The 13,778-nt window shown below is 40.0% G+C and overlaps 1 protein-coding gene across 2 annotated transcripts in view; it reads left to right on the forward strand.

Moving 5' to 3' along the window:
* Positions 1 to 13,778, forward strand: part of LOC122737384 (serpin B6-like) — a 28,069-nt gene that overhangs the window by 9,331 nt on the left and 4,960 nt on the right. For both annotated transcript variants that reach the window (XM_043979883.1, XM_043979884.1), the window contains exons 2-4: positions 8,229 to 8,406; positions 8,988 to 9,125; positions 10,609 to 10,726. In XM_043979883.1, coding sequence (XP_043835818.1) covers positions 8,236 to 8,406; positions 8,988 to 9,125; positions 10,609 to 10,726 — 427 coding nt within the window. In that variant the 5' untranslated portion in view covers positions 8,229 to 8,235. The remainder of the gene's footprint in view (positions 1 to 8,228; positions 8,407 to 8,987; positions 9,126 to 10,608; positions 10,727 to 13,778) is intronic.

Here is a 13,778-nt window from a genome sequence, read left to right on the forward strand (position 1 = left end):
CAGTAAGAGAAACATTGTGCAATGATTAACTGTGATGGATTTAACTCTTCTCAGCAATACAATGATCCAAGACAACTCCAAAGGAGTGATGGAAGATGCTCTCCACATCCAGAAAAAGGAACTGTGGATTCTGAATGCAGATTGAACCATACCGTTTCCACTTTTTTTTATTTTGAGGTTTTCCCTTTTATTCTGATTCTTCTTTCACAACATGATTAATGCAGAAATATGTTTAATGTGATTGTACATATATAGCCTATATCAGATTGCTTTCTGTCTTGGAGAACAGGGATGGAAGGGACAGTGGGAGAAAAATTGGGAACTAAAAATTGTATGAAAACAAATGTTGGAAACTATTTTTACATAGCTGGAACATAATAAAATAATTTTAGGATTAAAAAAAAGGCTAGTCTATACTGCTTAATTTGGTGAGCTCATCAGCTCCCAGGGATTTAATTGTCACCTTTATGCTTACCATTCTCAAATCTCCCTATCCTCTAACCTCTCTGCTGACCTTCAAACTTGCATCTCCAACTGCTTTTCAGACATCACAAATTGGGTGTCTAGTAGACTTTTTTTGGGGGGGGGGGCGGCAATGGGGGTTAAGTGACTTACCCAGGGTCACACAGCTAGTAAGTATAAAGTGTCTGAGGCCAGATTTGAACTCAGGTACTCCTGAATCCAGGGCTGGTGCTCTATCCACTGTGCCACCTAGCTGCCCTCCCTAGTAGACATTTTAAACTTAACATGTCCAAAATTGAACTCTCTATCTTTTCCCCCATTGCTATAACTTCTGTACTACTGTTGAGGACAGTTTCTCAGACTCACAACCTAGGTTTCATCTTTGACTCCTCAGTCTATCTCATCTTCCCATATCCGATCTGTTGGCAAGGCCTGTCAATTTCAACTTCACAAGATCTCTAATATATGCCTTCTCTCCTCTGACACCTCCAGCACGTTGTTGAAGGCCTTTTATCATCTCATCCCTGGACTATTACAATAGCCTGCTTGAGTCAGCCTGCCTCAAGTCTTTGCTCACTCCAGTCCTTCCTCCGTTCAGTCACCATGGTGATTTTCGTAAAGCACAGGTCTGACCATGTCTGGCTGTCTGCCTGTCTGTCTGTCTCTCTTTCTGTCTGTCTCTCTCTCACACACACACATCCCAACTCAATAAACTCCTGTGGCTCTCTGTCACCTTTAGAATAAAAATTATTTAAAATGTTCTGTTTGGTGTTCAAAACCTTTTTAATCTAGCCCCTTCCTACCTTTCTACTTATACCTTACCCCACTGCAAGATAGTTTTTGGTCCAGTCCTATAGGACTCTTTGCTGTCCCACAAACAAGACACTCATCTCTTGACTCCAGGCATTTTCTCTGTCCCCCATGCTTAGAATGCTCTCCCTCCTCAACCTCATCTCTGCTGGCTTCCTTGAGTTCCTTTAAGTCCAAAATAAAATCCTACCTTCTACATGAAGCCTTTCTCAATTCCTCTTAAATCTTGTGCCGTTAGATTTTTGTCAGACTTTATCTGGAATATTGGGTTCAGGTCTGGGCCCCATGACTCTAAAGGAGTATTAATGAGATGGAGAATATCTAAAGGAGGGAGTGCCTTCCCTCTCTTAAATACTTCCTAATTATCTGGTATATTGCTTGTTTCCCTCCTTGAGGGCAGGTACTATCTTTGCCTCTTTTTGGATCCCAGCACTTAGTACAATGCCTGGTAGTGGCACTTCATAGATGTTTATTGACTAAATCACTTAACTTCCATGTGGCTTAGGCTGCCCCACAGAATTTAGCAACTAAGTGGAAGGAGTTCCTCTTCCTGAGGAAATCACAGATCCTTCTTTTAAAGAATGAAATTAGCATAATTTTGTGACTTTTTCTAGCAATTTCTCAGCAACTGGGAAGCAGAAATTCAGTAATTGTTGGTGAAAATTATCTAATATTAAGGATCAAGAATCCAGTAATGAAAAATATTCAAGGAAACAGGTGGTTTACTTCTTTAAGGAAGCATTGGCATGGTCAGAGTAGGGGATTATATAGAGCAGGGTTCACTAAACTTTTTCCATTCCCTTTTTGTCTGAGAAATTTTTACATGACCCTGTTTATAGAGGTTATATAGGTATATAAAATAAGTATACATAACCTTTTACTGTTGCCAAATTTTTCATGACTCCCACATTCAGTTATTCAACCCCATATAGGGTTGCAACTCATAGTTTAAGAAGCTTTGATATAGAGAAGCAAGTGAAATCAGGGTGAGGAAGATAGATTGGGATAGCCGGTTAGTGTTAAAGGATTGTAGGACAAAGGGTGAGGTCAAAGAGGAGACTTAGTGTAAATGAAGGGGTTTGAGGACAGGGAGAGATGAACGATAGAAACTTGTAACCAAAAAGTAGAATTTCAGAGTTCTGGATATTATTTGGGATTATATTATACGGTTAAGAAATAGCATAGACCAAAAAACTCATGATGGAAAATGTTCTCCACATCCAGACAAAAGAACTGCCGATTCTGAATGTAGTTTGAACCGTACTGCTTCTACTTTTTGGTGGTTGTTTTTCCTTTGAGGTTTTCCCCTTGTGTTCTGATTCTTCTTTCACAACATGACTAACGCAGAAATAGGTTTAATGTGATTGTACATAAAAACCTATAGCAGATTGCTTTCTTTCTGGGGAAGCGGGGAGGAAAGGAGGGAGGGAGAAAAAATTTGCAACTAAAAATCTTATGGAAGCAAATGTTGAAAACTACCTTTATATGTAACTGGAAAAAAATAAAATACTTTTATGATAAAAAAGAAGAAATAGCATAGAGATGGAGGTTGTGGGAGTACAAAAGGTTGAGGAACTGTAATATCAGTGTCATGGCAGTAAAAACTGAGTCAGGTGCTAAAGTAACCTAACAGGTCCTGGAAGAATAACCTGAAGGTTAATAAATAACATTGGGAGGGAAAGAGAGACCCAAGTGGATTATACCAACTTCAAAGAAGAAAGGTTAACTAGAATAGCTGTTTTGAAATGGCTCATAAGCAGCAGTGGAGACCAACTTCTAATCTTCCCAGGAAAGTCAGGTTTTACTTAATGCAAGGAGGTGTGAAAAGGGTTTTCAAGAATCACAGAATCAGGGGCAGCTAGATGGCACATTAGATAAAGCACCGACCCAGAATTCAGGAGGACCTGAGTTCAAATCCAGCCTCAGACACTTGACACTTACTAGCTATATGACCCTGGGCAAAGTCACAACTCCCATTACCCCACCAGAAAAAAAAGAAAAAAAAGAAGAAAAAATCATAGAATCAGATTTAGATCTAGAAAGATCAGAAGTCACCTAATCTAACCTTTTTATTTTGCAAATGAGGAAACCAGAGGTCAGGAAATGTCAAGGACAATACTTTTCCCACTAAACAAAGATGTATGGAAATCTGTATAAACAATATAATGAATAAATCAAGAAAACCGTGGACCGAAGGAGAATGAGCCTAGGGAGGAGTAGAGGTGGTGTAAATAGGTATAAGGATCCGAGAGGCATGTAGTTTCTGTCTATAGCATAACACTGTGTGAAAGGGTAGGGGTGGAGGGAAGGAATAAGTGGATAAGGTTCTGTTAGTAGCAGCAGGGGTAAGTGATTAAGTGTCTTACCAGATCAGTCATAGCTTGTAGGAGAGCAAGAATTAACTGGTCCAAAAATTCTAATTGGATTGTTTGTGGGGCAGAATGTTGGCATGGTAGCTAGCTGTCTTTGGGGATCGTGGTATATAGGTAACCTCTGGCTATCTGATAGTGACCTTGGAGGCTCTAGGGAGGAAGGGAAGGGATAGAAGTGGTTTTGGAGCCCCGTGCTGGTGGTGCTGCTCTCTCCAGTGGGTGACTGAGAAGAAGAATACAAAGATAAACTGTCTGATGATACTCCCAGGTAGTTTCAAGCCCTCTATCTGGAATTAGATAGAAGGGTTAGGGAATCCCAGAATTTGAGAGCTGGACCTAAGTGGTCATTCAGTTCAACCTATATACAAAGAGAATCTGCACTGTAATATACCCAACAAATATTCATCCAGCCTATACATTAATATCTACCAGAAGGGAGAACCTACCACCTCTGGAGGCAGCCCATTCCATCTCCGAACAACTCTTAATTATTAGTAAGTTTTTCCTGACTTCCTGCCTAAATTGACCTCTCTGTAACTTCTATCTGTTAATCCCAGTCCTGCCTTTTGAGGATGAATGGAACCAATCTAATCCCTTATGCACACTAAATACTCGAAGAATGTTCTCCAGAGATACTCTGAGTCTTCTCTTCTACAGGTTAAATGTCCCTTGCTCCTACAACCTAGCCTCTTATATCATGACTCATGGTCCTTCATCATTTTGATTGCCCCACTTTGGATATTCTCCTGCATATCAATATATTTTTTAACCATGGTTCCCAGAACTGAAACCAGTACTCCAATTGAGATCCAACAGGCAATCTCCTATATGGTAAAATTATATCTCCCTGTCCCTGGAAGCTGTGCTTCCCACTTAATTACAATACAAGATCACATTGGCTTTTTTGATTCTTATACCATCATGCTGCTGACATATTAAGCTCACAGTCTATTTAGGTCTTTTCTTTTCTTTTTTTTTTTTTTGGTGAGGCAATTGGGGTTAAGTGACTTGCCCAGGGTCACACAGCTAGTAAGTGTCAGGGGTCTGAAGCCGTATGTGAACTCAGGTCCTCCTGAATCCAGGGCCGGTACTCTATCCACTGTACCACCTAGCTGCCCCTTATTTAGGTCTTTTTTAACACTTGCTATTTAGCCATGCCTGTACCATCTTTCATTTGTGAAGTTGATTTTTTTATACCTAAGTGCACAGCATTAAATTTATCCTTAATGAATTTAATCAAAATGGATTCAGCCTAATGCTGAATGTTCTTTTGGATTGTGACTGACATCTGCTGTCTTAGCTATTCTAGAATGTGTTACTTGCAGATTTGATGAGTGTGCAATCTCTACATTTATCTAAATCACTGTCAGAAAAGGAAAGTGTCACAGGACCATGACCGCTGTATGTATTCCACTGGACACTTCCTGACATAGTGGCATTGAACCATTATCAAACATTATTTGCTAATCTTGTCTTCTCCATACCTCTCCATCTTCTCCACAAGGACAGTATGAGTTACTTTATCAGAAGTCTTGCTAAACTCTAGGTCAACCATATCAATGATATACCCCTCATCTATTTATTACTAACCCTTTCAAAAAAGGAAATGAGGTTAGTCTAGTGTGGCCTATTGGGTTGTTTTTTTCTTTTCTTTTTTTTTGCATGACAATGAGGATTAAATGACTTGCCCAGGGTCACACAGCAAGTAAGTGTCAAGTGTCTGAGGCTAGATTTGAACTCAGGTCCTCCTGAATCCAGGGCTGGTGCTTACCCACTGTGCCACCTAGCTGCCCCCCTAGTGTGGCCTATTCTTGATGAAGCCATGCAGGCTTTATTGTAACCACAACTTCCTTTTCTAGATGTTTAATGTTTCTTATCCATTCTCTTTAATGATTTGTTTTATAATTTCTCCAGGAATTAAATTCAAGCTCACTGGCTTAGTTTGCAGACTGTTTTTGTTTCTTTCCTTCTTTTTATATTTTTAAAGACAGTCTCCCTATCTCACCCACGTTGGAAGTATAAGCGCTATTCATGGCATGTATCTTGCTCCATGGAACTGTTCCCATGTGTTCACCATATTGATGCTTAACTTCATGCTGACGCTTGATCAGCTTGGACCACTATGGCTTGCAACTCTCAGTCTCAAGAGATCTGCCAGCCTGAGACTACCAGTAGGGATTAAAGGCCTATGCTAACACACTTAGATATCCTTTTCCCTTTTGGGAAAATTAATAAAACATTTGCCTATCTCCAATCTGAGGTTACTTCTGCTTTTTACCATAATTTTAAAAATATCACAGACAGTGGCTCTGCAATCCCATCTTCTGCTTCTTTCAGTACCCAAGGATGTAGTTCATCTGGACCGAGGAACAGAACCTCATCAAGGGCAGCTGGGTGCCCTCCTACTATCTCCATACCCCTTTGGATTATCAGCTTCCTATTATTAATTTTGTTCTGTCCTTTACTGTTAGTCCAAGAAATCAAATTCACCAATACAAACAAAGGTTATAGAACTGGTCAGTGGTTCCATGAAAAAAAAAAACACTGAGGGGTTTTGTAGATAGAAAGTTCGGTATGAGTCAGCAATGTGACAAAGCCATGAAAAAACTAATACAAGCCCAGGCTGCGTTAGGAGAGACATGGGGTCAAACATGAGGGCAGTAACAGTTCATAGACTTACAGCTACACCTTGGAGATCATCTTATCCAACCCCCTCATTTTATAGATGAGGAGATCGAAGCCCAGAGACATTAAACAGCTAGTCCAAGGCCACACAGATATTAAGTGCAGAGCTGGGATTGGAAGCCACTTCTTATATGACTCAGTCTATCTTACTTGTATGCTGCTGCATTCAAACAGTGGTCAGGCCACATCTACAGTACTGTCACTGGTTCTAAGCACCCCAGGGGCATGTCTGGGGAAGGATGAACTGGATGGCAAAAGGAATGAATAAGGTATTCTACAAGAATGACTTAAAGGAGCTGGGGCTGTTCAGCTTGGAAGAGTCGTCAAGTATTTGAAAGATTGTGGTGTGGAGCAATGATTAGACTTACTTTGCTTGGCCTCAGAACTCGGAGCAAAGGGTGAAGCTCACAGAGAGGTAGATGCAGGTTTGATGTAACAAAAGCTTCCTAACGGTTGGAATTCTCTAAAATGGGAATGGGTTTACCTAAGAGGTAACACATTTCCTCTTGTGAGAGGATGACTTTTTAGATATGGGTTTGACTGGCCAGCTTTTGAAGTCTCTTCCAGGTTTTGTCTCCTGTGATTCTTTGATTGGGGATCATAGCATAGTACTGACATAGATGTGATAGAAGGTATGACTTATCCCAGTAATTACACTGATTCTGAAGAAGGGCAGGATTCTCCTCCCGGCTTTGACTTCTTTAACTACACCTAATATAGCCCAGGGCCACGCATGTCCAGCGTTCAAGTATATAAAACAATACAGGGAGCAAGTAGCCTCTTTGCTAGGATCAGAATTGGCCAGTGAGACTCCTACAGACTTTCTGATACTCTGGACCCTGCCTACTGACCATAATCCTGTCATGTTCTTGGTCTCTACTCTGTCTAGATCTGAGTCATGCTTATTCCTCATATTATATGACTTTCTGAATTTGCCTTCTTTCTGCCAGATCAATAGAACATTCTAAATCCTTTCTATTCTGTCCTTCCTTTTGCTACTCTCCCATTTGTTGACCCAGGCTAAAACATCTGGCAGATTCCCATTGCACTCTTGGTCCTTAGCCCTTTTAGACAGATAGTCCCATTGCCTCCTTTACCAGATAAGAAACTGCCCTTGCCTTTCAAGAAGAGTAATGACTAGACAATGGATTGTGGGATAAGTGCCAGATCACTGGAGCTCATTTAAAGGAGAGACCATTATTGACTCAGGTGATTGGGGAAGCTTTGTGGTGGAGATGGCATTTGAAATGATCTTTGACAGAAATTTAGTGTATATGTAGGTAGCATGAAGGACATTCTAGGCAGCAAATCCAAACATCTATAACACATGCCTGGAGACAGGGAAGCAGGTATTTTTGTTTAGGAGACAAGAAAAAAATATTAGTCATTTCCATTTGGGGGCAAGAAATTGATAGGAATGTCTGTTATAAACATCAAAGTGCTTTCTAGATATGAGTAATAATAATAATCAGCAAAACTGAGTTCATCTGTTTTTCTCCAGTGCTTTAGTTTTTTATTTGTTTCTTTATTATTTTGTTCATTTAGGGGAGACAAAGAGGTAGTGCAGTGGATAGAGTGCTGGACATGGAGTCAGAAGACCTGAGTTCAAATCCAGCCTTAGATCCTTACTAGTTGTGTGACCCTGGGAAAGTCAATTCGCCTCTGTTTGCCTCAGTTTCCTCACCTGTAAAATGAAGATAATAATAGCACTTGACTTTGCTGGGCTGTATTGAGAATCAAATTAGTTCACCTATGAAGTACTTTATAAACATTAAAGCACTATGTAAATGTACTAAATCATCATTATTTGAAGAGGTACCATCAGAAATTATCTGTCTAGATGAATACACACAGAAGTGCCTCATTCATGTCGTATATCTCGTTGTCTTCTTATTCTAGGCGTGCCATGATGGCTGCTCTCTCTGAAGCAAACAACACTTTTACCTTGAATGTTTTTAAGAAAATCAGTGAAGAGGATGGCTCACGGAATGTGTTTTATTCCCCCCTGAGCCTCTACTGTGCCCTGTCTATGGTCTTAGATGGGGCCAAGGGAAATACTGCTGCACAGATACAACAGGTACTTGGAACTAGGAGAAAACAAACAAAAAAAAATTAAAAAAAAACTCTATGGAACTTTCTATACTCCTACCCCCACCCCCAAAGCCACACCTCAGAGGAACTCATCACAAAAAGAGAACTTTGTCAATAGTGCAGCAAGAGAGAGCAAGGAGAAACGGAGTAGAAAATGCTGGGGGTCTGACTACTCTGTGGTATATGCACAGTAGGCATTCTGGGTAGAAGTGTCCCTGAGGTTACTAATGCAAAATAATCTTTACCTTCTCACCTTGCTATGAAGAATAACAAGAAAACCGGTTCAGTAGATCTGGAAAAGTGGGTTGGTTGGAACCAGGTTGTGAAGGGCTTTAAATGCTGAACAGAGAAGTTTTGTATTGGTTCCTAAAGGCAATAGAGAACTGTTAGAGCATATAGAATGGGTGAATGATACCCTCAAATCTTATTTTTAAATGCCCTCAGCCTCTGTAGAACTTTCAGTTGATTTTCTTTTGAAATGTTTTTGGTTTTGTTTTTTTAATTTTTTTGTTTTTAAAAAAAAGGAAGACAGTACTGAAGCTGTACTCTCTCATTTTTCCTAAACAGGTTCTTTCTTTAAACAAAGGTGCCGATGTACACCAAGGTTTCCAGTCTTTTCTTGCAGAAGCTAATAAATCTGGTAGTCAGTGCCTGCTGAGAATTGCCAACCAGCTCTTTGGAGAAAAGACTCATAACTTTATCTCAGTAAGTCTTGTCTATTACTTCTCCCTGTATAAACTTAAGGAAATCAATGACATTTTCAAGTTAAAGAGGGATGAAGGCTTTATATGACAGGAGTATCTCATCTGTGTGTCATTTGAAATATTGGGGGGAAGCCTGTCTCTGTTATAAGTTATTGGGGCGGGTGGCTAGGTGGCGCAGTGGATAAAGCACTGGCCCTGGATTCAGGAGTACCTGAGTTCAAATCCAGCGTCAGACACTTGGCACTTACTAGCTGTGTAACCCTGGGCAAGTCACTTAACCCCCATTGCCCCGCCCCCCAAAATAATAATAATAAGTTATTGGGGAACTTAGCTGCGGTTTCTAATATATTGCTACTTTTAAATTAATGGCTGTTGCACCAGTTTTGGCAGCAGGCATTTATTAAATCATATTAAATGTTAGCAAAGAGTTGGCCACATTTAACACAAGCCAAAAACCCCCAGCACCAGAGAGAGAGAGAGAGAGAGAGAGAGAGAGAGAAACATGTGGCTGGTTCACTCAGGATCCCCTGTGAAAGAGTGAGCAGGCAAGCCTCCTGCCATCTACCCCCATTCGTGCTTCAGCTCTTACACACTACTCAAAGCTAATTGGCTTCAGGTGACCTGGGGGTGGTCCATACCAAAATGAGCTGTCACGTGCTGAGCTCAGACCCTATGAGGGGAAAAGGCTTTCAGGTAGGTGTGATCTCAGTCTCTGCTGAGAGTCTGATTTCCATTTCCACTGACTCTGGGCTGGCCTTGAAAGAGATTAGGTAAGGTTCCTGAGCTAAGCCCTTGAGTGGGGGGGGTCCCTGTGTCCCCCAAAAAATCCATTATTAATAATTATTTTCTTACATCTATTGTCACATTATTAATAAATTCCATTTCAACTGTTTGAAAAAGTTGGTTACCTCAGAACACAATGTTCTTTTTCCATGATTCTTAAGGACTAATAAAAGCATGGTTCAGTAGACACAGAGTTAAAATCTCACTCCTGCTATTTGCTACTTGGACAGTCATCTTACTGGGCCTTAGTTTTCTCCTCCTTCAAAACAGAAGTGTTAGACTAGCTGGCTTCTAAAGTCTAGTTCTAAATGTGTGATCCTGTGGAAAATGAGTGCCTGGATTAATCGTCTCATTGTGACTTTTAAATAACAATTTATTGATTTATTAGAGGAAGTTGGCACATCATTAGTTTTCCCTTGGTTTTCCTGACCATAATCACTGCTTTTTAAGTGATCTCTTTGTGCTAATAAATCTTGAAGGGATCTTACAAGCCTTGATGTCTACTTTTTTAAGTCATTTATCTTCCCTAGGTTAAAGACTTAAGTTCATCCAGGTCAGATACAAAGATTTGAATTCCATACATGGTGATCTGTAACATATTTATGACCGTTATGAGAAAAGGGTCCGAAATTTTCCGACAGTTCATTGTTGACTTTTAGTTTTGGACTTGTGACAGTTATATTGTTTATCCTGTTATTTAGTCTTTTAAGGAATCCTGTCAGAAATTCTACCATTCAAATATGGAAGAACTTAACTTTGCTGGTGCTCCAGAAGAATCAAGAAAGCATATAAACAAGTGGGTAGAAGAAAAGACAGAAGGTAAGAAATCATGGAGTTTCTTCTTAGCTATTTGAGAAATGGTGGCTCATGATTTTGATAACTCTTTTGCAAAATATAAAAAGGACCGCTTTTCTGAGTGGTAAAAGAGTACGCAAAAATCTAACCACTAAATTTTATTACATTTTCTTTGTTTTCCCCCTGCTGTTTAGTGTTCACAGTATCAGTAATGCTTCTAAATGAAATGATCAGCCTGCAGAATGGATTTTTTTGTTTTGTTTTGTTTTGTTTTGTGGGGCAATGAGGATTAGGTGATTTGCCCAGGGTCACACAGCTAGTTAAGTGTCAAGTGTCTGAGGCTGGACTTGAACTCAGATCCTCCTGAATCTATGGCCAGTGCTTTATCCACTGTACCACCTAGCTGCCCCCGAAAGGATCCTTTTCAACCACACTATAATTCTCCTTTGGTTGAATGGCTCAAATAAACATTCCCATTCTAGGAGTCTGAGACTTTTCGTTTTATGATGTTGCTCACAGTTTCCCATCTACCCCAACAGTGTTACCGTATTCTCATTCAAGCCTATGGAGAACCCTGTTCTGTTTTCTTTGCCTTTTAAGTATCTGTATTTACATGCATTTATTATTCATGTTTGATCAATTTTTTTCTGATGACCATATTTAAAATGAGTCATTTTCACCTTTCTCCAAATTACAAGTAAAAAGTTCTGCACATAGGATACTATTTCAAGGCCATGTCCTTTGTGGAACCTCAAAGAATTGTTTTTGTGATTTAAAAAGTATTTCTTTCAACATATGGTATAGTAGAAAGAAGGCTTGGGAACTTCTAGGGGTGGAGCCAAGGTGGCAAAGCGGAGAGAAAGCCCTCAGCCTGGCCCTCCCGGCATTTCCCTCTAAACAACTTTAAAATAGTGCTTCAAATAAAATTCTGGAATGGCAGAGCCAACAAAAGGTAAGAGTGAGACAACTTAGAAGGTCAGAAAGAGAGATGGGGACACAAGGGTGGAAGCTGACTCAGAGCCCACCACTTAGTGGTGGAACTAGATGGTGGTAACAGAAGCATCAGCAGCTTCAGGAGCTTTCAAGCCGGAGATGGTAAGGGGACCTGGCAAGTGGTCAAAAAGACATTACAGGGGCCTTGCTAGCACCAGATGCTATTTGAACAACTTCTGGGTCATAGCTCAGGGGGGAAGGAGCCTGAGGAACAGTATCACTTCTGTTTCTAAGGGATCAGGGACCCTGAGGAACAGTATTGATTGCAGTCCCAAGGAATCAGGAGCCCTTGGTTACAGACCAGAGTACAGGCCAGGATAAAAGTAGTCACACCTGGGGCAGCTAGGTGGTGCAGTGGATAAAGCACTGGCCCTGGATTCAGGAGAACCTGAGTTCAAATCCGGCCTCAGACACTTAACACTTACTAGCTGTGTGACCCTGGGCAAGTCACTTAACCCCAGTTGCCTCATCAAAAAAAAAAAAGTAGTCACACTTCCCCCCAGATCATACCACCTTGGAAGCAATGAAAATACCCTGAACTTGTTCTGAAAACAGCAGTACAAAAGAGCCTGAAGCCTGAGACAGTGCCCCCCTTCCCATCATGCTGAGAACAGAGTCCAACTTTAACATGAAGTTTAAAATGAAGAAAAAGGGTAGAAAATGAGCAAAAAATAAAAAGGAAGCTGATTTATAAATGGCTACTATGGTGACAGGAAAAATCAAGACACAAATTCAGAAGACCATGAAGTCAAAACAACTATGAACAAAGCTTTTTTAAAAAATTAATTAGGGGGCGGCTAGGTGGCGCAGTGGACAGAGCAATGGCCCTGGGGTCAGTAGGACCTGAGTTCAAATCCGGCCTCAGACACTCGACAATTACTAGCTGTGTGACCCTGGGCAAGTCACTTAACCCCCATTGCCCCGCCAAAAAACAAAAACAAAAAAAAATTAATTGGATACAATCCCCACAAGAATTATTGGAAGAGCTAAAAAATGATTTTCAAAATTTGAGTGGTAGAGGAAATATTAGGTAAAGAAATGCAATCAAAGAAAGAAACTTATGAAAAGTCAGGTTGGTAAACAAGGCACTAAAAAAAATGCTGACCAATTTCTCTAATGGACATTGATGCAGAAATTTTAAATAAAATGCTGTCAAAGAGATTACAGCAATATATCACTACATTTATACACTATGACCAGGTGGGATTTATATCAGGAATGCAAGGCTGGTTCAATATTAGGAAAACTATCAGCATAATTGACCATATCAGTAACAAAACCAACAAAAATCATATGATTATCTCAATAGATGCAAAAAAAAAAAAGCTTTTGACAAAATATACCCATTCCTATTAAAAACACTAGAAAGCATAGGGAGCCTTTCTTAAAATGATAGGGTAGGGGCAGCTAGGTGGCACAGTGGATAGAGCACCGGCCCTGGAGTCAGAAGTACCTGAGTTCAAATCCGGCTTCAGACATTTGACATGTACTAGCTGTGTGACCCTGGGCAAGTCACTTAACCCCAATTGCCTCACCAAAAAAAAAAGATAGGGTAATATCCTTCTAAAACCAAGAGCAATCATTATCTATAACAGGGAAAACTTGAAGCCTTTCCGGTATGATTGGAGAGAAACGAGAATGTCCATTATCACCACTATTATTCAATATTGTATTAAAAATGCTAGCTATAGCAAAGAGACAAAAAAAAAAGAAACTGAAGGCATAAAAATAGGCAGCGAAGAAGCAAAACTATTACTCTTTGCAGATGATATGATGGTATACTTAAAAAACCATAGAAAAAATGTTTAAAACTAGTTAAAACAATTAACAACTTTAGCAAAGCTGCAGGATATAAAGTAAACACACATAACTCAGCAGTATTTCTCTATACTCCCAACAAAACCCATCTGAAAGAGATAGAAAGAGAAACTCTATTTAAAATAACTACAGATAATACAAAATACTTGGGAGTCTATCTGCCAAGATAACTCAGGGACTATATGAACAGAGTTACAAAAAAACTCCACTGAAAGACAGTTCTAAACAATTGGAGAAATACTAATTGTTCATGGGTAGGCCAAGC

The sequence above is a fragment of the Dromiciops gliroides genome, chromosome 1 (assembly GCF_019393635.1).
Source record: "Dromiciops gliroides isolate mDroGli1 chromosome 1, mDroGli1.pri, whole genome shotgun sequence".
Taxonomy (NCBI): Eukaryota; Metazoa; Chordata; class Mammalia; order Microbiotheria; family Microbiotheriidae; genus Dromiciops; species Dromiciops gliroides.